The sequence below is a fragment of the Syzygium oleosum genome, unplaced genomic scaffold, assembly GCF_021117445.2.
Source record: "Syzygium oleosum isolate NSW1041296 unplaced genomic scaffold, Sole_v2.1 Sole_v2.04, whole genome shotgun sequence".
In the NCBI taxonomy this organism is placed as follows: Eukaryota; Viridiplantae; Streptophyta; class Magnoliopsida; order Myrtales; family Myrtaceae; genus Syzygium; species Syzygium oleosum.
This window is the reverse complement of record NW_026607488.1, coordinates 5,331,503-5,353,609: the sequence shown is the minus strand read 5'-3', so window position 1 is coordinate 5,353,609 and position 22,107 is coordinate 5,331,503. Positions and strand designations below refer to the sequence as shown.

General features: G+C 45.5%; 2 protein-coding genes and 1 non-coding gene across 3 annotated transcripts; 2 read left to right on the top strand and 1 right to left on the bottom strand.

Moving 5' to 3' along the window:
- Positions 1-6,729: 6,729 nt before the first annotated feature.
- LOC130137986 (uncharacterized) lies at positions 6,730-18,202 on the top strand. The gene is made up of 2 exons (XM_056310761.1): positions 6,730-6,926; positions 17,722-18,202. Exons 1-2 carry the CDS (start codon positions 6,730-6,732, stop codon positions 18,200-18,202), a joined length of 678 nt encoding a protein of 225 aa, XP_056166736.1.
- Positions 11,581-11,653, bottom strand: TRNAF-GAA (transfer RNA phenylalanine (anticodon GAA)). The gene has a single exon. It is a non-coding gene; the product is annotated as a tRNA-Phe (tRNA).
- LOC115674469 (proline-rich receptor-like protein kinase PERK1) lies at positions 18,091-22,072 on the top strand. Its single transcript, XM_030596859.2, has 8 exons — positions 18,091-18,648; positions 19,207-19,710; positions 19,803-19,889; positions 20,049-20,119; positions 20,259-20,344; positions 20,531-20,684; positions 20,834-20,995; positions 21,609-22,072. Exons 1-8 carry the CDS (start codon positions 18,525-18,527, stop codon positions 21,816-21,818), a joined length of 1,398 nt encoding a protein of 465 aa, XP_030452719.2. The 5' UTR covers positions 18,091-18,524; the 3' UTR covers positions 21,819-22,072.
- The last annotated feature ends 35 nt before the right edge of the window (positions 22,073-22,107 follow it).

Here is a 22,107-nt window from a genome sequence, read left to right as displayed (position 1 = left end):
TCAATGTGTAAACTCTATTTATCAACGGTAATCTCCTCGGTAAGACGATCAACATCTAAAAAAAAAAGAATTTTTTCATTATATATACAAAGGAATTAACAAGTAAAAAACAATATGCATGAGTTAGACTTAGACAATTCAAACTTCTTGACATTCTCAATGCACTATTCAACATTAATAGCCTTATCCAATCCAAACCACCAAACCGTCCTCACTCCTTCAAGAGAAACTAATGTGGCGTAGCCATCGCTATAGCCAAATGAACAACTCGTCGTTGCTTCATCGTCTACAAACCTTGAATTCACCTAACTCAAAAGAGAAAACCACTAAAACCTTAAGTCTAAATTATAACATGGAGAGACATCTCCCACCGCCAATCATGACCAAGCGGAATGCTCAATTCTAACAAAGCTAATCCCGTCATCCACGGTGCCTCATAATAGAGTCTTGTTTTCTTTTTCTATTCAATCTAATTTTGCTGTCTACCACTCAAAAAATTCAGTTCAATTTCCTATCCTTTACTAAACACGCTGCTTTATCCTTCGATTTCGATTTTAACCCTTTTCCTATTTTGATGCGAGAGTATCAGGATCAGTGGAACAACTCCAAGGCACAATTCCAATTGCATCGATTGATCTTAGCCCAACCATTGATCAAGCAAAGATTGGCCACAACTTGGTTTAATGGGTCTAAGGTTGACAATGTCTGTTATCGATTGGCGTACATGATGTCGATTTAGGGTTACCAATCGGTTAACATATTATCGACTTTTTTTGTCAACAGGTTATTGATTGACAAGGCTAGTTGTCGACTTTTAAGGTTGCAATCGATTTGTTAGCAACTAGATGATGGTGAGGGCAATTCCCATTGCCGATGGTTGATTTACACAGCTGAAGAATCAAAGTTCAAGTTTGCATGTGTTTTAATGCATTTTCTAGTTCCTAGGACTTTACTATGTATACTAATTCCTATGGACACACCTGCATTAGCGGAGATATAACTGATTTAGTTATTAGAGGCAGAAGCGCGAAAGAGAGGGGAAGAGAATCGATCACTGAGTTCAATGAGTAGAGAGAAGATGAAGAGACCGCCCTTGAAAAAATGGAAATGGAAGATTTCAGTAATAATCTGAAAATGAGGGAGAGAGTGAGAATGACACTTTGAGAGAGGAAAACGGTGGAAGAAGAGAAGGGGCACTTATAATTATGTACCTAGGGTTTGGACAAAAGAAGAAGAAGATAACTATAGGTTGGTCACCAACCCTAAAGCCCCCAATATGCACGGTATAGGTTCCAGCAGCCCCAGTCCCTGAGACCGGCTCAATCCCTCAAGGAATCGCACCAAGACCGACTAAATTGGGTCGGTCTAGGGTTGGTCCAGGGTCAACCTTGGACTGATGCTAACCCTTATATATTTAACTATCATTTTCTCCATTAATAAGAAATTAAATATGTATTAAACTATATGACATAAGTTAAGACGGCTACTACTTTTATGGGTAAATTGGAAGACCAAAAATTCAGTGAGATGACTCTTAATTAAACTTTAGGGTGAAGTTCGAACAAGTAACACTTCTAGAAATGCCAAATGGGCATTAGAAGATTATAATTTTATAGATACTAAAATGTACTTAAGATGCCAAATAGTGCTTAATTTGATGGGTGACGGCAATCTTCAGTCATCATGCGCGGCCAAAAAATAACATAAATATTCTAGAATTATTTGAAAAAGAATAAAAATTATAAAAAACATATTTTTCCACTATGGTTATTTTGTTTTCACTCTCTGACTTGTGTCGCTACATGAATGGCTCTTCTTACGCTCACTAGCATGACGACACGTGCAACTCGTTATTCACCCTAGCTGTAACCACCAAAACTAGGGAAGAAAATTCAAACTCGTCAGAACCTACGGCTCACAATCAAGATGAGAAATTGGTAGTATAAGTACACATTTCTTCTTGGCTCCAAATTGATGTTTCTAACCATCAAGTGTTAATGAGTCTCTTAGGTTTCTAATCAAGTAGGACGATGTTCGAACCAATTGACAGGCCTAGAGAATTTTAGACTCAAAGGCGAGACGAATTTTCTCATTGAATTCCGTTGTAAATGATCGACACGATATTATGTGATCACTTTGAAATTTGAGTTATCTATTAGTTTGCGCTCCCTCACTAGCACACAAACTATGCACATAACATGGATTTGACTCTATCAAATCGACTAACCTTCGTACAAAGAACGCGTGTGATGAAAGAAGGTACAAACACAGAACACATATGATGGTGTTTGAGGAAAATATAAACTCTTAACACAATTCGTAAGTAATAATCATTCTAGAAAGTTCGCATGGTCAAAGTACGAAACCTTAGTATTAAGCATTATCCTAACCAGTATGGCTACAGGTAGAGATGACAAAATGTGTTATAAACTCATATTTTAACTCGTATTTGTTAAGTTGGATGAAATATGAGTTGCCTCAAATTTAAAATATGGGTTAAATGGATCTAACAAATCAAAACCCAATTAGTTATGGGTTCTAATGGGTTTACAAAATAAACCCAATTCAACCCATTTAATCAAATAGCAATATCCTCTCATGCCTATGCCCGAGTCTCCGATGGCCATGCGCAGGTACCCGGCTCTCGCACAAAGTCACTGGCACCCTGCCCATGTCCATTAAGACCGAGTCCGATTCCTCTATGGCTAGGTCCAAATTCATAAAGGCTAGACCTAAGTCTCTCGAGGTCGGGCTTGAAACTCCAATGCCCATGCTCGGGTCTATAGAGGCCAGGCCTAAGACTTCGGGGCTCATGCTAGGGTCTCCAGTGGCCATGACAGGGTAGTCAGCTCCTACACCCAAATCATTGGCACCCAGCCTAGGCCCATCGAGGCTAGCTTGGGTACATCAAGGTCGGGCATGTTCCTTGATGGTTGGGCCATAATCCACAGAGGTAGAGCCTAGTTCCCTTAGGTCAAGTCTGAGACCTCAGTGCACGTGCTTGAGTCCATGGAGGCTAGGCTCAGGTACCTTGAAGTCGGGCCCTGGACCTTGGTGCCTGTGTTCAGGTCCCCGACGGCCATGCCCAGGTACTCAACTCCTTCACCTAAGCTCTGGTGCTCAACCTAAGTCCAACAAGATTGATCTTAGTTCCTCGGCGGTTGAGCCTAGGTTCATAGAGGCAAACCTGACACCTTGTGCCTAGGCCTATGCTTGAGACCCTAGTGCCCCTAATCCCTAGTGACCCTACCTAGGTGCTCGACTTGCGTGCCCAAGTTACTAACACCTGGCCAGGTCCTTCTGTTGGTCCCAATTTTATAATGATTGGGTCCATGGGGACCTGCCCTAGGTCCCTTGAGTTTTGGGTTGAGACTTCAGTGGCTATACTTGAGTCCCTAGCGGCCATGTGCGAGAATCAGGCTTCGTGCCAAAGTCACTAGTGCCCAGTCGGTCCATTGATGGCTAGATTCGCATCCATAGAGGCAAGGGCTAGTTGCTTCGAGGTTGGGCTAGAGACCTTAGTGCTTGCATTTGAGTCCACGAAGGCCGACCTCGGGTCCTTGGAGGCCAAGCTTATGACCTTAGTGCTCATGCCCGAGTCCTCAGAGACCATCTAGGGGTACCCGGCTCCCTAGCCCAAATCACGGGCTCTCGGCTTGGGTGCATCGAGGCTAGGCACAATTCCTCAGCCATCAACCTAGGTCCATAAAGGCTGGCCGCAAATCTCTCGAGCCTGAGCTCGAGACCCCATGCCCATGCCCGAGTCCATGAAGGTTTGGCCTGAGTCCCTCAAGGCTAGTTCTAAAGTCACTTTTCTAAATAAGAAAAATATTTTTGCATGCATCAAGAATCAAAACATAATCTTCCACATGAACAAACAACAATATGACCACTTGATCATTATATGTTTTGTAGTGAAGTTGTGACATTCCGAATTTCGACTCATTTTTGGGATTTATAAAACGTGTATTTCGTCAGTATGCTTATAATAAAATCTCGCCCGGAACTGATCACTTTTGGGTTATTTTTAAATTTGAGATTTCGCTAAAATCGCACTCAATCGAATTTGGCCGTTATTTAGAGCCTAAACTTTAGTGTCGAATTTCTCGGAGTTTCGTGACGAATTTAATTGGAAGGTGTCGCTATTATTGTGGCCAGCGTCGGTATTATTCGAAATTGGTGAAAAGTGAAATTTGGACCGAGTGCGGATTTTGACTAGTAGACCTCCCTCGTAGTGTGTTTTAGTTAGTATTTTTGGCCTTTTCGTAATTTATAAATTAGGGTTTTTCGTGGATTGTCGGATCGACTTCGAGTTTGAATGTGGGCCGTTGGATCGCACTCGATGGGGTTGACTTTCTCTCTCTCTCTCTCTCTCTCTCTCTCTCTCTCTCTCTCTCTCTCTCTCTCTCTCCTTTGCCGTGCGTCCCCTCCGCGCACATCCCCTCCCCCCTGCCATGCAGACCCGTCCACTCTCTCTCTCTCTCTCTCTCTCTCTCTCTCTCTCTCTCTCCTTCTTCTTTTTCTTTCTTCCTTCTTTCTTCTTCTTTTCTTCTTCTTCTTCCTTCTTTCCCTCGCCGCTACTCCTGCTCCTCGATGCCCGACCGCCACGTGTGCCCAGCCGCAGCTCGTCGGCGTTCCGCCTTGCGTCGCTGTACGCTCGGCCACCAGGGCCGCCGTCCATCTAGCCGTTTGCCCATGGCCGACTGCCCTTCTCATTCCCTCGTTGCCCCTTCGCGCGCGGGCAACAAGCTCGCCGTCACGTCTGCTGTGTCCCGGTGCTGCCGAGCCGCCAGCCGGCCATCCTGCCTCGCCCAGCCACCTGCGACGCCACCGTGCCACCCCTGACCGCCGCCGGCTCCGCCATCACCGCCACGGCCCTTCCCTTTTTCCCCTTCCCCTGTTTTGGCTCACCCTGGCTTCGCCTCGCCGACCGGTCGCTGCCGTCGCTACTGGTCATCGCCGCTCTCACCGGCTCGCCACCACCACCCCAGCTCCCCCTCTTGCCCATCGCCGCACGCCTGCCTGTTCGCCGTCGCCATCGCCGCTCACCTGCCACCTGCCCAGGCCGTGGCCGAGCTCGCCGGCCGTTGTCCCTACCTTGGCCGGACTGTCCCGGCCGTGGCCGAGCCCATCGCTAGTTCGCCTAGCCCGCTTGCCTGGCCGCTGCCCAGGCCGTGGCTGCGTCGTCCGGCGCTGCCCAGCTGTCGCTCGCTTGCCTAGCCGCTCGCCCGGCGCTGCCTGGCCGTGTCGCCCAGCACTGCCCAACCGTCGCCCGCTCGCCTGACCGCTCGCCTGGCTGTGGCCGAGAGTCCCGGGCCGTGGCCGAGGGCTATGCTGAGCCGTGGCCGGCCACTTTGCCCGTTGTGCCCGTGCCGCGCCGAGCCCGCCACTGTTTCACCGGGCCATTTTGGCCCCTTGCCAGTTTTCCTTGGGCCAAAACCTAGGTAAGTGACTCCCTAAATCCTACTTAGTACTTTGGGTATTATTAGACTTGTTTAGGGGTAATTATTGTTAGTTTAGTGATTAAATTAGGTAGGGATTAGTTAATTGGATGTGATTGGTTTAGGGTTTATTGTGGTGGTGATTTTTGTGCTAAATTAGCGATCGATCGAGATGGGTTCAATAACTGAATTGTAGTGGCGTTTATGGGTGAAATCGGTGTTCGAAAGTGACCGACTTGAAGGTCGGATTGGTGGGGCTAATGTGGTGAGCATGACTTGGATTTGAATAGTATGAGGTGTTAGATTGGTATTGGCGAATTGTGTTGTGGCGTATGTGCATGAGGAATGTCCTGAGGCGTGGTTACGTGGGACTAAGCCCGGATTGATCGGAGGGCTGCCAACCTGAGGCGTGGTTACGCGGGTGTGGCTAGAAAGGCAAGAAATGACCTGAGGCGTGGTTACGCGAGTCGAGAGAAATGTCCTGAGGCGTGGTTACGCAGGACTGAGCCTGGATTAATCGGAGGGTTACCAACCTGAGGCGTGGTTATGCAGGTGTGGCTAGAAAAGCAAGAAATAACCTGAGGCGTGGTTACGCGAGTCGAGAGAAATGTCCTGATGCGTGGTTACACGGGACTAAGCCCGGATTGATCGGAGGGCTGAGCCTGAGGCGTATTGACGCGGGCTGTGAGAATGGACCTGAGACGTGTTGACGCGGGTCGTGGATAGTTGGTTAGCCACGCATGCGAAATGTGTTTGGTTAAATTGAGTGAATGTACATGGTTATGGCGCTCGAGTGTTTATGTTATGTCCTTGAGCTATTATTGCATATTGTGATTTGATTAATGCGCGGAGTTGGTAGGTGATTTGAGGCGAGGTAAGTGTGCATGAGAATTTGATTATGTCAATTGCTAGATTACATGCTGGGACTCGTCTGGGTACGCATTGGCCTAGGTGGGATATAGGTTGTCTGCTTATTGAGATTTATTTTCATTGCTGTAGTGCAAACCATTTCAGATCCACGACCTCGACCTTGATCATGCCTCTGCCTCGGCGTTTTGGGATCCCTATGCATACGGTGCATGAGGAGACCGAATACCCGGTAGGCCCAAATCAGACTTACATTAGGCACCTCACTTCAGTCTGGGTAGATGTGGGCTTAGAGGACTTGCAGCGTCACACTTACCTGGCTTGGTTCTATCGTGATGGGTTGGAGCTAGTTGGCCCAATCCGGGGTTTTGAGAGACAGCAGCACGACAACGAGGATGCCGTGGATTGAGAGCCCGGGGACATGTATGCTCATGATGGGGAGGTTTTGGACGTCGAAGATCCCCCGGAGAACCCTGGTCCCGAACCCGAGCCTATACCAGAACCCGTAGTGCCTACGAATCTCAAGCTCAAGGAGGAATTTAAAGAGCCCGAGCCCGTGCCAGAGCCCTTGGAGTCCGAACACGAGGAAGAGCCGATTGAGATCAACTCTGACACGGAGTCGGAGTCTTCAGGGTCCGATTCAGATTGGGCACCGTAAGAGCGTTTGGGTGCTGGGCTTAGAAGCTTTTTGGTAGAGCCATTTTTGTGCAGCTAGCTAGCTTACCCTACCACCTGTCCCTTTTTGAGGATGATGGTGGATGTAACCTTAGGAGCCTAATGTCTGACTGCTTTCCATTGTTATGAAATTATCGTTTTGTGCTATCCCTTTGTCTTTATCTTTTGTCTGGGTTGTTTTATTTCGCTTCCGCTTGCGTATTCATGTGGGTATTCCGTTTGGGTCGGCGACGCGTCCTGGGACGTCGCGTTTGATACGACCGCCGTAAGGGTGTCGCGAGCCCGTTAGGGTTCGGGGCGTGACAGAAGTGGTGTAGGTTTCATATTTTATTGTAAGTATTTTATTATATGTATTCAATTTTTTACCCAAAAATATAAAATGAGCAAATTCTTAGACAACGGGATACCGAACTGGAACCAATTCTCAAATCTAAAGCCTCTTCGTTTTTATTAGTTAGTTTGACACTTACGTATTAGGGGTAATCGGTTCTCAGATGGGTAGGTTCCAGACTTAGAACCTGGAACCTACCTTGTTAGAGCCAATTCTTAGTTTTTGGAACCTACAACCTATCTCATTTGCCCTGGAACCTATCTTATTTTTCCGGTCTGGTTCCACGGTCTACATGAGAGCTTGTTTTTGTTTAGTTCCCTTTTTTTGGTTTCGTTTTTTATAACAAATTAATATGAGCAAACAATATTGGTCAAAGTAAAAGATGAACAACAAATCGTTATTCACCAAAAGCAATAATTCATAAGATGAACACGTAGTCACGTACTATTATAAAAGATAAAAAGTTCATACATGTAACATAAAACATAAATTATAAAACTCAATTCCTCATTCATCCATAAAAATACCGTCGGAATTCTAACAACCAGAAAACAAAACAAACAATATATACTTTAAATTAAATCGGTATTAAAAACGAAAGCAATTAATAGAAAACCTGGTGTTCAATTAATGTTAATAAGACCAAATACATACGTCGAGTCGCAATTCAACGGTGGGAAAGGCATTGTTCAGTGTCTGTCAAACATCTCCAAAGCCAACAGAATGTCCTAAAGGAACAAACTGTGAATTTTGAGCTCAAAGAATCTTAGATCTGGATCAGGTTGATTCCAGCTTTGTAGCGATCACAAACTAACATATAGTCAGGTTTCAAGAAAAACGACACACCTCTAACATAGGAAAAAAAAAATTCTCTCTAAGATAGGGTATAATCTCCAACCGAAAAAAAATTAGGGCATAATCCCCCGTCAGTTGTTTCGAGCTATCTTCTATAGCATAATAGACACTCTCTCACAAAAGAATTACACGTTACAAGCCAAAGCAAAATCCAAGCTTTGGGAAATAAGAAAACAAAAGGGTCACTCACGAAAACCCTAGGGATGGGCATGGAGGTCACGCTCCCCTTCCCCGCATCGAGCGAAGAAAATCCGGCCCGCCATCGCCATGCAGCCTATGGGGGCAGGGCAATGCAATCCTAATCCGCACATGGCGAGGGCAATTGGTGCTCACCGGGCACCACATCTCGCGATCTGACAAGCCCGCACACAAAGGAGGAACGATACTCGCCTTCTTTTGCAACGGAGCAAATATAGGCTACAAATTGGAGTTGGCGAGCTGCAAAAGAAAGTGAGCGGTAGAACTAGCGTTGTTGCGGAGAGAGAGAGAGAGAGAGCTTGGCCACTTCGCGCTGGGTTGCTGCCGGCGCGGGTGGAAGTGGGAGACCGATCCGGTTGCATAGGGCTATTATGTAAATCTCCACATTGCTTATGTGCCATGCAAAGTCCTAGCTCATGACCCGATCTAAGAACTTGAGCTCCCTCATTGACTCGGCGAACCGATCAATGGAGTCGCCCAATCTTCAAAGGTAACAATTTTAGAAGAGAAAAATGCTGAGAATTGGATCTTGAGTTGGGGTTGTGTATGGGTGGGGTCAAGGTCATGATCGAGGTCATGTTGGGTATGGATCATTGAAATTGTATTTTGTAAAAATCGGTTAATTTTGACCAAACCATTTTCGATCCGACCCGAACCACCCGTTTGATGCGCTTAGCTAGTAGGGATTATTTTTTGAGCCTCTCATATATAGACAAGCGCATCCGCAAAAAAACATAAAGTAAAATAACAAAAATACTCTTAAGTACTCTTCACATGCGACTGTTGAGATAGTGCATTCAGCTCATAGTTCCAAGCTCATTGCATGCACATATATTCCTTACGACCCCACCAAACTCCACGCCCCTTGCCCTTGGGGAAGTGAGCTTTATACGTGTTCTTGAAAGGTGCAAGACATGCAAGCGCGTGCTTCTTCCTGAGAATGACTTACACCCATCAACAAGTTACTTGAACTGAGAATAATACATACATATCCAATAGATGCATGCATGCCTGTCACCTGATAAACTCTGATTATGTGAGGTAACACACTAATAAATATTGGACATGTTATGAAAGCTAGCACGTACCGGTCACTTTTGTTCACTGGAATTCATGCGTTACTAATCATTCGAACGAAATTCCCGGTATGCTCGGAGTTCCGTATCAGTCATAAAAACAATAAATTCGAAGCGCGATGACATTTTCTAGACTTAGTCTAATCGACCAACCAATCGCACAATTTGTTCGGTATTGCACGTTCTTTCCTGGCTGCTATGTTTCTAAACTTTTAGCCTGAATATAGCTCCAAGATCGGCTGAAGAATGAGTTAATCTACCTTGTGTCCTTCCAATTCGAGGACTTCCTTTCTATCCTTTTCCTTTTCCCCTCAAACAACAAGCACTTTTCTTACCAAAAACAAGTCCACTTGTCTTCTCTCGTGTGGGTGTTCGAGGACCGCCACTCTCACTTGACTGCTACAGGACACTTGGATTAATCATTGTATGTCCATTTCCTCACTCCACATGCTCGCTTTAGATTCCAATTCCAGAACAAAGGCGATTTCGAAAGTCCAAGATACACTTTCTTTCTCCATGAAAAACAAAGGCGCAAAAGGGTCCTCTTTTCTCATTTTGTCTGCTTGTCTCTCCCTCGCTTTTGTTACAACTCGCGCACGAGCCGTCGAAAGCAGCGTATTAACATCTCCATTTCCTCAACATTTGCTGAAAACTTCTGTCGTTCGTGTCTTTCTTTATGTCGTAATCGAGCAGATGTCTTCTTTTCTTAAAGTGTAAGATACAGAAAAAGGCAAAGCTAGTTAGGAAGAGTGAGAGAGAGGAGAAACCCCAAACACGTAAAGAACCTTTCCTGCACTCACTAGTAGAGTACACAAACCGGGTTTATTCTGTTCAATCTAGTGGAGGCGCTAATCTTCTCATTTGCGGACTATTCCAAGTTGACTCGTCAATTCATCTTCCTGAGATCATCGCACGTCATCATATTATATTCGTATGTCGATCCATCTCGAAAGGGATATACTGAATGGATTAATTGAAAGGATGTCGATAATTTGATTCGGTCAAAAGCGATAACGAAAAGACAAACTCTCAAATCCGAAAACGAAAACCACATAAAAAAGCGGGCACTCTTGATTGACCGGAGCCCGCGTGCCACGTCGGCTTGCAACCCTATAAACTTTTGCCCCATTGGTTACTCTTTTTGGACCCCCTTTCTTGGAACCTTAGCGGCTAGTGGAGTCCAAGGGTAAGGATTCTTTCTCTGATCATTACATTGACATGTTTCCATCACGTTTCGGACAACCCATAGGAAGATACTTTAAGCTTTGCCCTTTCAACTTTCTGCACATAGAGCTTGCATGCTCCTTACGGAAACGCGAATCCATCGACAGATATTGACTAGTGCATTTCGCACGGTTCGCAAGTCCTAAAAGTCCCTAAAATCAGTCCTCATCATTAATTTTCTCTTTTTCCAATCTTCTGGATTCGCCCCGTTGAACAACAGGACTCTTCGCGGCGATATCTAAGGAACGCACTATGCTCAACTTGTTAAAATGGGTTCATGGAATCGGCTTACATAGTGATGTGTTAGACTGCGAGTGGCTCTTTAAACAAGTTACAGTCCGACCATCACTCATAAACGAATTATTGTAAACCGATCTTGGATCTGGAAACAGATTCCTAGTAACAGAACTGAATGAAAGGGAAAAAAGAAAAGAGTCAAATGCTCACCGCAAAGGCATGTAGCAAAAACCGAAAGTTATTGTGGGAGCTTTTGATCTTTGAAGACAACCCAACACTTCCTTTTCTTTCTTTATGTCTGGACATTGGAATGTCTGGTTTGTCTTATTAGATGGAAAGGGCAATTAAATGCCTCTATTTATCATATGAGAAATGTACTAATTACGCAGACAAATTAGCTATATCTGCTAAAGTTATTCCGTGCCCTGTCCTCTTTATCACTTTTACAACTGGGTCGAGCTGTGTTGCTCTTCATATGGTAATGGAATCTAGGAACTAGCCAGTCAAACTTGCCTTGTTCTGAAAGATCTAGCTGGTCTCGTTTGACTATATCTAGCTCGATCTGTTGAACTGGCCAAAAATTAAAATAATAAAAAAAAAAAAGCTAGATCGTGAAGCCCTATCAAATAATAAGATGATGGGACAAAAAGTACATTGGGAAAGTTTAAAAGAAAAATGCGGTGAGCGTGGATCGAACACGCGACCTTCAGATCTTCAGTCTGACGCTCTCCCAACTGAGCTATCCCCGCAGCTGTTACAAAACTAGTCAAATATTTATATATATACTAATTTATACTAGTATCAAGTCTCCTATGAACAGTCAAATCATTGTATCAACCGTCGGGACAATGATCGACAATTACGAGAACGTATTTATCTCGGGATCATACTTTCACTTCCCTTATAGAAATGCTATGGCTACTCATCTAACATGGTAAGAGTCCGAGAACGACTTATCTAAAAACGTCACCGGTCTTACGTAAGGACTAGGAAAGTGCCGGATCTCCGCCTACACGAGCAAATTGTCGATAAAACTCCAAGACGGCATTTCCTTTCGACCCATTTTCTTTTTCTCTCTTTATCATTCATCCATTCATTCTAGAAAAGGCAAGAAAATTTCAAGATTGCAACCAAATTCTCGAGAGTTTCTCCCGACCCAAGATCGGTCATGACCAGTCGTGGCTCACGATGCACAGTGATACGAGGCTGATCCAATGGGTTCGGCTTCTATTTTGATTATCGGCCCATGAGTTTGAAATCCTTGTGGGCTAATAGCGAGGCAATGAGCACTCGCGAGAACACGCAGATCACATAATAGTCCAGTCCAGAGTGCTCAAGCGAAGTTAGTCCAGAGAAATACATGAAGAAATGAGCAGCTACGGACCGTACTCAATTGTCACGGACCGAATTCTCCCATACTCTCGTGCCCTTGTGAGTGGAGCTCGTGGCATTGGGGTGAAGAGTGAGTGATGCAGAGGGATGATTCAACCGGTTCATAAGAGTGGTATCAGGGTGTTTGTGTTAGGAGTTCTAGGATAAATCGGTTAAGGCAGGGTTGCCCTCTCGTGCACAAACTGGTCGGGAGTTGATGCCACTTTCCTGATGAGGCATGGCAGGGTGAAACCGTTTGTTGTCCCGAAGTGTTCCGTAATGCCAGAGCTAAACCGTGCATGGTACGATCCAATTCGAAAATGCTATACGCCATATTGTTTTTAGGAACAATTATGGAAGGAAGGCCGGCCTGGTATTCCCAACTCATTATGCGCCGCATGGGCTATTCCGCGGTCAAGAACCTGTCGACTCGCGACACAATCATACCCGATCATCAGTCTTAGGGTCTATTTGGTGAGACTTTTTCGAAGCCGTCTTGTTTTTTAGGGTGGATCTCGCAAGATCACGCAATTTGACTTTCTTCTTGATCATCTCCCAAGTCAGAGGTATTCCTCTTTCTGTATGATGGGCTTCAGCTAAAACCTTGATTCGCACTCATATGCGGAACAAAGGAATGAATATAAAGCCCGTGCTTGAGAGGCTCAATTTCGATGAAAGAATGAAGCCCTGTAGTTTAGTGCATGTGTTTGGGCTGGTTTGAGGGGGCTTTCTCTAGGTGGCGTGTGCGGCCGTGCCCACTAAATCAAATTCAAATGCACGCGGATTTTGTCCCACATCGCTTGATTGTGCACGGATGGGACTGTACTTGCGCGAAACGGCGAGGCCGCCTAGGCCTCCCCATTTAACGTGGCTCGCCCTTTGTATATAAGGTCTTTTGTGCCTCGTTCATCACTTGTCTAAAGAAAAGGTCCAATTTATTCCTCGATCCGGTCGGGAGCAAATCATCTACACTAAGATTAGAGCATTCGTGAAGAACTGTTTTCAATATGGCCAGGCTGCTCCAAAAAGATGAGGTCAATGATGAACAAATTAGCCCCCCTTTTTTGTCTAGTTCAAGAAAAGGGCTGCCGACGTAGCAGGGAAAAATTACCAAAAAGTCTTAAACTTATTACAATTGAGCTAATTCAGTCCTGAACCTTTTTATACCTTTTACATTTGTGCCAATTTAGTCTATTCGGCCAATTTTGATCGGAAATAACTAACATGGACACCGGCCGTTCTACGTGGCGCAGTCGACACTGACTTTGACATTTTAAAATAATATTTTTAAAATTATTTATTTATTTTTTCTTTTCTCTTTCTTTTTTTCTTCCCTTCTTCCTTTAGCCAATTACTGAGGTTTAGCGACTGACCAGAGCTAAGGGCCAGTAGTAGGGAGCCTAGCCCTCACTGCCTGTATATTTGTGGTTGCTTGAGCTAGAAAACTTCCATGGCCGTGGTGTCAGGGTTTGACTCAGTTGATTCGATCGATTTTTGGCCACAAGTGAGAGGAACTAGAGAACCGCCAAATGAGGAGAGAGGGAGTGGCCATATTCGTGAGCTCAAAGCTCGAACGACCAAGGCTCGAGCTCAGAGATTTGGCAGCCATGGTGCGAGTGAGAAGCTAGAGTGCCCATGGCCAACAACTCTGAGCCCTAGCAACCAGGTTGAGCTTAGAGCTCAAGCGGCCATATCTGGCGAGGGCGAGCCTCATCCAGTGGCAGGGGGCGGCCAAGTTTCACCCTTATTAGTGTTTTCGGACCTCAGCGACCGGCTAGAGGAAGAAGGGAAGAAAAAAGAAAGAAAGAAAGAAAGAAAGAGAATGAAAAGAAGAAAAGGAGAAAGAAAAGAAAAGAGAAAAACACAAACAAATAATTCGAAAAAATATTTAAAATATTATTTAAAAATGTCTACGTCAGCGCCATGTAAGATAGTCGACATCCATGTTAGCGATTTCTGGCCAAAATTCGCCGAATTGACTAAATTGACACAAATACAAAAAAGTTAGGACTCAATTGAAAAAAAATTAGGACTGAATTGACACAATTGCAATAGGTATAAGACTTTTGTGTTAATTCTCCCTGCCTCCAAGTGTCTGTCGTAAGAACCCTATATCTCGTTACGATCGTCTTGGGGAAAATTGTCTAAAAAGTCCTAAACCTATTGCACTTTTACCAATTCAGTCATAAACCTTTTTACTTCTTGCCAATTGAGTCCATCCAGCCAATTTTGGCCTGTTGGTGTTGATGTGGCCGTCGGCCGTCCGGCCAATGCTGACCTAACAATTTTTAAATATTTTTTTCGAATTTTTAATATTTTTTTCTTTTCTTTCTTTTTTTTTCTGCCTTCTTCCCTCTGGCCGGTCCGGAGACCGGCCAGAGGCGCAGGCCAGCGAGGTCGACCTCACCGGCCTTTGGCGAAGCTCGCCTTCGCTGGCCAATGGCGAGGGCGATCCTTGCCCACTGCTACCAGGTCGACCTCACCCGTATCTGGCGAGGTCGAGCCTCGACTAGCCATGGCGAGGCCGATCCTTGCCTATCGCTGCCAAGTTGACCTCACCTAGATCTGGCGAGGTCGAGCCTCGACTAGCCATGGCGAAGCCGACCTCGCCGTCGCTGGGTTTCACCTCGCCCAGGCATAGCGAGGTCAGCCTCGATCTCACCTAGGCAGCGGCGGGCGAGGCTCGCCTTCGCCAGTGGTCGGCGGGGGTGAGCTTCGCCAGAGGCCAGCGAGGTCGACCTCGCCGGCCCGCGCCTCTGGCCGGTCGTTGAACCCCAGTTGCCGGACTGGCCAAAGGGTTGAAGGTAGAAAAAAAAAGAAATATATATATATTTAAAAATTGCCACGTTATCATTGGCTTGCCGGTCGTCGGTCACATCAGCGCCGACCAGCCAAAATTGGCTGGATGGACTCAATTGGCGAGAAGTAAAAAGGTTTAGGACTGAATTGACAAGAAGTAAAAATGTTTATGACTGACTTGACAAACTTAAAAGGTTTAGGACTGAATTGGTAAAAGTGCAATAAATTTAGAGCTCTTTGGACAATTTTCCCAATCGTCTTGTGTACATCATAACTACTTGGCCCACGCGGAACTTCAAAGTTTGAGCTAATCCTAGATGCATAACATTCCAACTTGTGACTTTGTTAAGACCGGACAATGATACCATTGCTCAATTGCCAAAGATGAGTCTGGGCCCTTCCCTAGGGCCGCGTCAGCTTTGTCACTGCAGTTAAGAGCGGGCTTAGGGGGCTGCAACTACCCCTTTGACTCTTATGCGTTTTGTCGGATAACGAGCGATTCTCGGACAAAATGCTTGTCCAACGGATAGCGACAAAGCAAGGCAGTCTACATGCGTGAACGTGACATGCTCTCGTCTTTTATTGCTTCGAGTTTGTTCTTGCTGCTTCATGCTTTTCCAAAAGTGCAAGCTCACTGGTTGATCATCCGCAGCACATGAACATCCAAAAGATTCAGCTTCCATTCGTGTCGCGGACATACTAGTTCAGTCGATACGACTTAGATCTATTATACGAGTGGATCAAAAATGATACGATCTAAATAGATCTATTTAACCCGTTCTGATCCATTTTTATACAATACAAATCTAGTGACAATTACTTTATTCATATTGCTAAAACACTTTCATATTTGACCCAATTTAAAAAAAGTTGTACCCTAATTGAGGTGAAAGCGCAATGTGAGCAAGCATGAGATCCAGTGAGGGTGAAAGAGAATGAAGAAAGAGTCATAAATGTGTGTTAGGTTTGGATTTTATTATTCTAAACCCATTTATGATTTATTTATTGAATATAACTAACATCTATAACAACTCGTCCCATTATGTATGGGTTAAGAAATAAGTTTATAAACATTTTTTTTCCGAATATAACCCATTTTGACAGGTCTAATATGACTTTTTTTGCTCGAATCAATTTGAGATACAAAGTTGATTGTAGTTCTAATCAGCTCGCGTGTACTCATTACTTTTGTGAGTCGATATTCATTAAGAGATAAAGTAAAACCTGTTGAGGGGGTCGTTCGATTACATGATTGATGAGAAGAACTTTTAAGCTACGTCGACGAAAGGCATCGTCCTCTTCCGGCCATCGAGCACTTTTGAGCAAGAAATTCTATTTTTTCATGATGGTCGGTCTCACGAGAAAGAAATTCAAGTTTATCCATTTCGATTGAAATAAAAAAACAAAGTAATTCAGGGCATTGTTGAGAGCACGACTTTTCAAATGGATCCGCCTTCACTCGAAAACTTAAGCCACGAAGTAATGAACCGATCGGGATACGTTAACTGCTCCGCTCCACATGACACCATGCCACGCTGATACTCCGACGTAGAATATCATCGGTAACAGCAAAAAAAGAGGATTGTTTCGGATAGAAAAGGCGTGCCTCGTTTCGGCCATGATGACGAGGGTGAGGAGGAGTCAATTTCTTTTTGGGCGGGGCGAGAAAACGTGAGCGCCAAGGATAGGGTGTGCTCCACTTGGGGGCCGTGGCAAATTGGCAATGGAATTGCGTTACAGTGTGACCTGGTTTCCACCACCCGCGCCAGAAAAACACCCACGTAACAGAAAATTATATAACTGGAAAGTTGTCTCTCTTCCTCTCTCGCAGTGACCAGCGGGACCCACCCATTGGTGCTGCGGACGTACTGGTCAGTCGGAATTGCTTAGATTCAAATACACCCATTTAATTCGTTTTGACCTATTTGCATTTTTCATGCGATGCAAATCTAGTGACTTATACCCGACTTATGTTACTAAAGCACTTCCATATTTGACTCAATCTAATAACAACTCATATGCAAACCGAGTTGAAAGTGCAAAGCGAACGATTTCGAGATTGAGTGAGAGCGAAAGAGAATAGAAAGAGAGATACGGTGATAAATTGAGATTAAGTAAGTTGTAAAACCATCTAACACCTGTATATTATGTTGAACTGCGCTGCGCATAACATAGACGCGCATAAACGGTAACTGCACCACAAAAAAAAAAAACAGGAAAAAAAACTTTGTTTGACGATGTGAGCTCCACTTGGGACTGTGCACGCCACGGCGTGACCTGGTTTCCACCCGAGAAGGAGCAGACCCGCACAACTGAAAACACATAAACGGGAGAAAGTTCTCCAACCGCAGTGGCCAGCGGGACCCACACTGAACTGATCTGTTCATCCCTCTACACGAGATCGGCGGTCAATCTCTCTCTCTCTCTCTCTTCCCGCCCCAACCCACCGTAATTGTAGCTCCGTGATTAGCTCGTCGTCTTCCTCCTCCCAAAAGTTCAAAACCCTTCGCCGCCGTCGAAGTTTCGGGGTCTTCCATGGTCGCTCCCGCTGGACTTCGTGCTCCCCTCCTCAGCTCACGAGCCATCTTACCGTGCATGAAACCTGCTCAGTAAGCAGTACCAAACATGGCGTCATTAGCTCCCGCAGGTTCGCCGTCCTCCTCCGTGGCGAGCCAGCCACCTTCGGCCCCGCCGCCGCCTCCGCCGGCGCAGCCGCCGGAAGTCGCCTCGGGCCCGGCGACGACGGTCTCGCCCCCTCCCCCGCCCTCCCCGCCATTGCCCCCTCCGGCTCGGCCGCCTTCTCCGGCCCCGGTCTCCTCTCCTCCTCTGCCGCCCTCGGCGGCCGCTCCTCCGTCGACTCCGCCCGTTTCTCCGCCGGCGGAGCGAAATGCGACCGTGACGCCGCCGGCTCCGCATTCTGCTGCGGCCGCGCCGGCGGCCGAAACTCCGCCGACCGCGTCTCCGCCTCCGCCGGGGATTCCGACCGCTCCTGCCACTCCTCGGACACAGCCAACGCCGTCCCCGTCAAAATCTACGTCGCCGCCGGAAACTCCTCCACCATCGCCTGCGAATCCGATCGCGCGGCCACCATCCGCGCCACTCCCCGTGACTCCTTCTCCTCCTCCTGAAGAAGCTCGGCCGAGTCCTACAGAATCTCCAGCACCACGGTCGCCGGCGGCTCGTCCGCAATCTCCGGCGACGCCATCACCGGCTCCGCCTGCGAACCGGTCGAGTGTTTTTCCGCCGTCGAGCGTGCCTTCGCCAGAGCCACCTCCCCTAACCCCTCCCGTTACGCCTCGTCCGGCTCCGCCGGGAAATCCGACAGCTACACTGCCGCCGCCACGTCAGCTCCCGAATGGAAGTTTGCCGGTGGTGGCCGTTGGAGGTCAAGCAGGTCAACGTGCGGAAACGGCGTCTCACGTACCGGCAAGGTTGATCGCTGGGGCAGCCATGGGTGGGGTGGCTTTGATAGTGATGCTCGGGGTTCTCTTGTTTGTTTGCTTCAAATGCAAGAGAAAGCAAGGACCCATTGCTGGGAAAGTCAGTCACAGATCGTATTCCTCCGGCGCAAAAGGTGAATTTTGTTTGATCTCGTCAGTTAAATGATCCGGAGGATTTGATATAAGCAGTGCTCTTGCATAAGTGAGATTGACCACTGCCTCTGCATTTTCATGGGAATTGTCTGAAATTGATTTATCGGCCATGTGTTCTTGTATGTTGCTAGTGATAAACTTTCACATTGCAATCTTCGTGCCTGCCAAACAACTCGGGAGAATCTGAGTGTTTGGTTATGTCGATGCACGAGAGAATGATATTTTCTGCAGATTGCTATTGTAGAAAGCAATACTTCAAGTCTCACTTGTGCCGCCGGCACAGAGTGCTTAGAACTCGACATTATTAGAGCGAATTTATAGTTAGGAAATCTTGTGGATGAGACATGCTGCGTCTCTGTACGCCCATGTCATATCAATGACATCATCCTTATATTTGGCAGTTCTTGGAAAGTTGATCTTCTAATTTGTTTTCTGATCCAATTTAACAGCTTGATCTAGGAAGTACATGCTCATTCATTCTACCATTCAGCCACATCGCACATTACTGAAATCAATTAATCTTTGGTTTGCATTACTAGATGGTGTTAGTGCTGCTCCTCCTCAAGGCTTTCAGTATCCAAACGAGAATGTTCAGCCCCAGTCAAGGGCTTGTATCATTGCCATGCCACCAAAGGCCTTCGCCATTGCCCCACCCAATCTTCTGAGCGGCAATGGAGATTCCGCTAACTCGGCGCCTGAGTTACATTCGCCCCTCATAACTTCCTTGAGCTTCTCAAGGGGCACTTTCACTTATGGTGAATTAGTCGGAGCAACTAATAGCTTCTCCAGGGCAAACCTTCTCGGAGAAGGCGGTTTTGGCTATGTCCACAAGGGAGTCCTTGCCGATGGGAAAGAAATTGCTGTTAAGCAGTTGAAGATGGGAAGCCACCAGGGACAACAGGAATTTCAAGCCGAGCTTGATATCATCAGTCGTGTGCATCACAAACATCTTGTTACGTTGCTTGGATACTGCATAACCGGGGCAGAGAGGTTTCTGGTTTATGAGTTTGTTCCCAACAACACTCTAGAATTCCACTTACACGGTATGTTCAATTATTTTGAATGCTAAGTGTCATGTTCTGACTCTGCACCAATTTAATTTATATACAAATGACACAGAGATTATGCCTTGCAGGAAATGGGCAGCCTGTTCTCGATTGGAGAACCCGATTAAAAATTGCAGTAGGAACCGCAAAAGGACTGGCCTATCTCCAAGAGGACTGTGAGTGTTCTTCTAGATTTGTTACTAATGTTCTCTCCTCATCTCTATCTTGACCTTGCACGATCACTGTATGCACCTGATCCCATTACGGTCGAGTTTGTCTGGAATTGGATATGAATACTCTGAAAATCAAGCTAGCTCTTTTTTTTTTTTTTTCAGGTAGCCCAACAATCATCCATCGTGACATAAAGGCAGCCAATATTCTTCTTGATTTTAATTTCGAGGCAAAGGTACAGTTTTTGGCATTGCAACTGCTTTGTCCAAATCTTTTTGTCTATTCACAAGGATATTTTGCTTGGCCTGTAAAGTTTGAAGTGGATGAGTTTTTACTGATTACTACGTTTTTCCTGATGAAATCTTTATCTGCAGGTTTCTGATTTTGGGCTTGCCAAGTTCTTTTCTGGTAGTACTGCTAACGTCTCTCATATTTCTACCCGAGTGGTAGGAACTTTTGGGTAAGACCTGCTCTTGTGTTGCATGCTACGCATGGTCATCAAGAGTAATGCTCACAACTCTCATATTTCCGTCAATGAAATTTTTGGAGAAATTTCTGTTTTATAACTCGTCTCTTGGCCCAGTGATGGCTAGCTTACGATTATTTTTGCATTCCTTATGATACAACATGCTGATTAATTTTTCAGGTACCTGGCCCCTGAGTATGCATCAAGTGGTAAATTAACAGAAAAGTCCGATGTATATTCATTTGGCGTTGTGCTTTTGGAACTTATCACTGGAAATCCACCTATCATGAGAACAGAGTCATGGACAAATGACGGCCAGGGGTTGGTCGACTGGGTTAGTTTATGTTTCCCATATTTTCCCCTCGCGTAGTACTTTTCCGCAGAAACAAGAGGTTTGATGAGAGGAATGTCGAGCATTATAGGTGCATCGGTATATTTCTGTTACTTCATCAAATGGACTTAAGTGGGTTGCTTTGATGTCAGGCTAGACCTCTACTTAACCAAGCTAGTGAGACCGGCAAAATGGACAAAATTGTTGATGCAAGATTGCGGAAGAATTATGATTCCGATGAGATGTTGAGCATGATTGGATGTGCCGCTGCTTGCGTGCGTCATTCAGCGTGGCTCCGGCCACGAATGAGCCAGGTAATTACAACTTCACGATTGTTGCTGTCCATCAGCTGGTAGAATCGAACCCCACTTATCTAGTTGTCACAAGGACCCTTTTTGCCCTTCAAGGTCTGGGATCATTCAATCCCTAATGACCAATCCAAAATGCTGTAAGATTTGTGCAAAACCCAAGGATCCCATGCTTGATGGCCTTCTGAGAGTAAAGAATTTCTCACGATATGCAACATCCAGTATGTCCACTGGCAGCATCGAGGTTAATTGTGCTTTAAGGCGGGAGGGAGTTTCAAAAACATCTGTATTTATAGTTATCTACAAACAAAAAAAAACAACATTGCAAACAAACCGCTTCGAGAAATTTATTGAATCGCTCTTGAAAGAAGCATGTGCTGTCGATTCAGACATCCTAGCTCAAGTTCACATTGCCACGACTTTCTGGACATTGCTTGATGTAGTGTTAGTCACCACCAACCTCCAGAGCCCCAATAATCGTAGAATATATACTCTTTAGAACAGGTGGCTATAATTAGGGGTGAAAATGAAACTGTGATTGGTAATTGGCAGAATAAACTGCCATGAGTCTGCCCTGTTAAATCTTCTGAATCCTGTCAAATGAAATGTGCAAAAGCAGATAGTTCGTGCGTTGGAGGGAGAAGGGTCTCTGGCAGATCTAGATGAAGGAGTCCGACCGGGTCAAAGCAAAGTATACAGTTCTTCAGAAATGAGGAAATTCTCTCTGATACTAGGGAGTCACGAAGACGGCGTTACCCGACAAAGTGATAACACCAGCGAATATGGTCTTTACCCTTCTTGTTCAAGCAGTGAAACCCATAGTCGATGAGGCATGTACAGTGAAGCCAAAGAGAAGCTTCAAACTTCTTGGCCAACTGATGGATTATCACTCCTGAAATTCCTGTTGAGGAATTGTTTGAAGATCACAGACCGCTCATGATAGACGCTTTACTTACTGCTGATCCTTTCCTAACATGTTTCAGATTTTTGTAACATGTGAAGTTCTTCTCCGTCTAGATGATCTAACAAAGCCTGTATCTACTACATTCTCATTTATAATGCAACAGCTCTGAATTCAGCAAATGATTTATTTGGTGAACAGATTTACACTTCTGCAA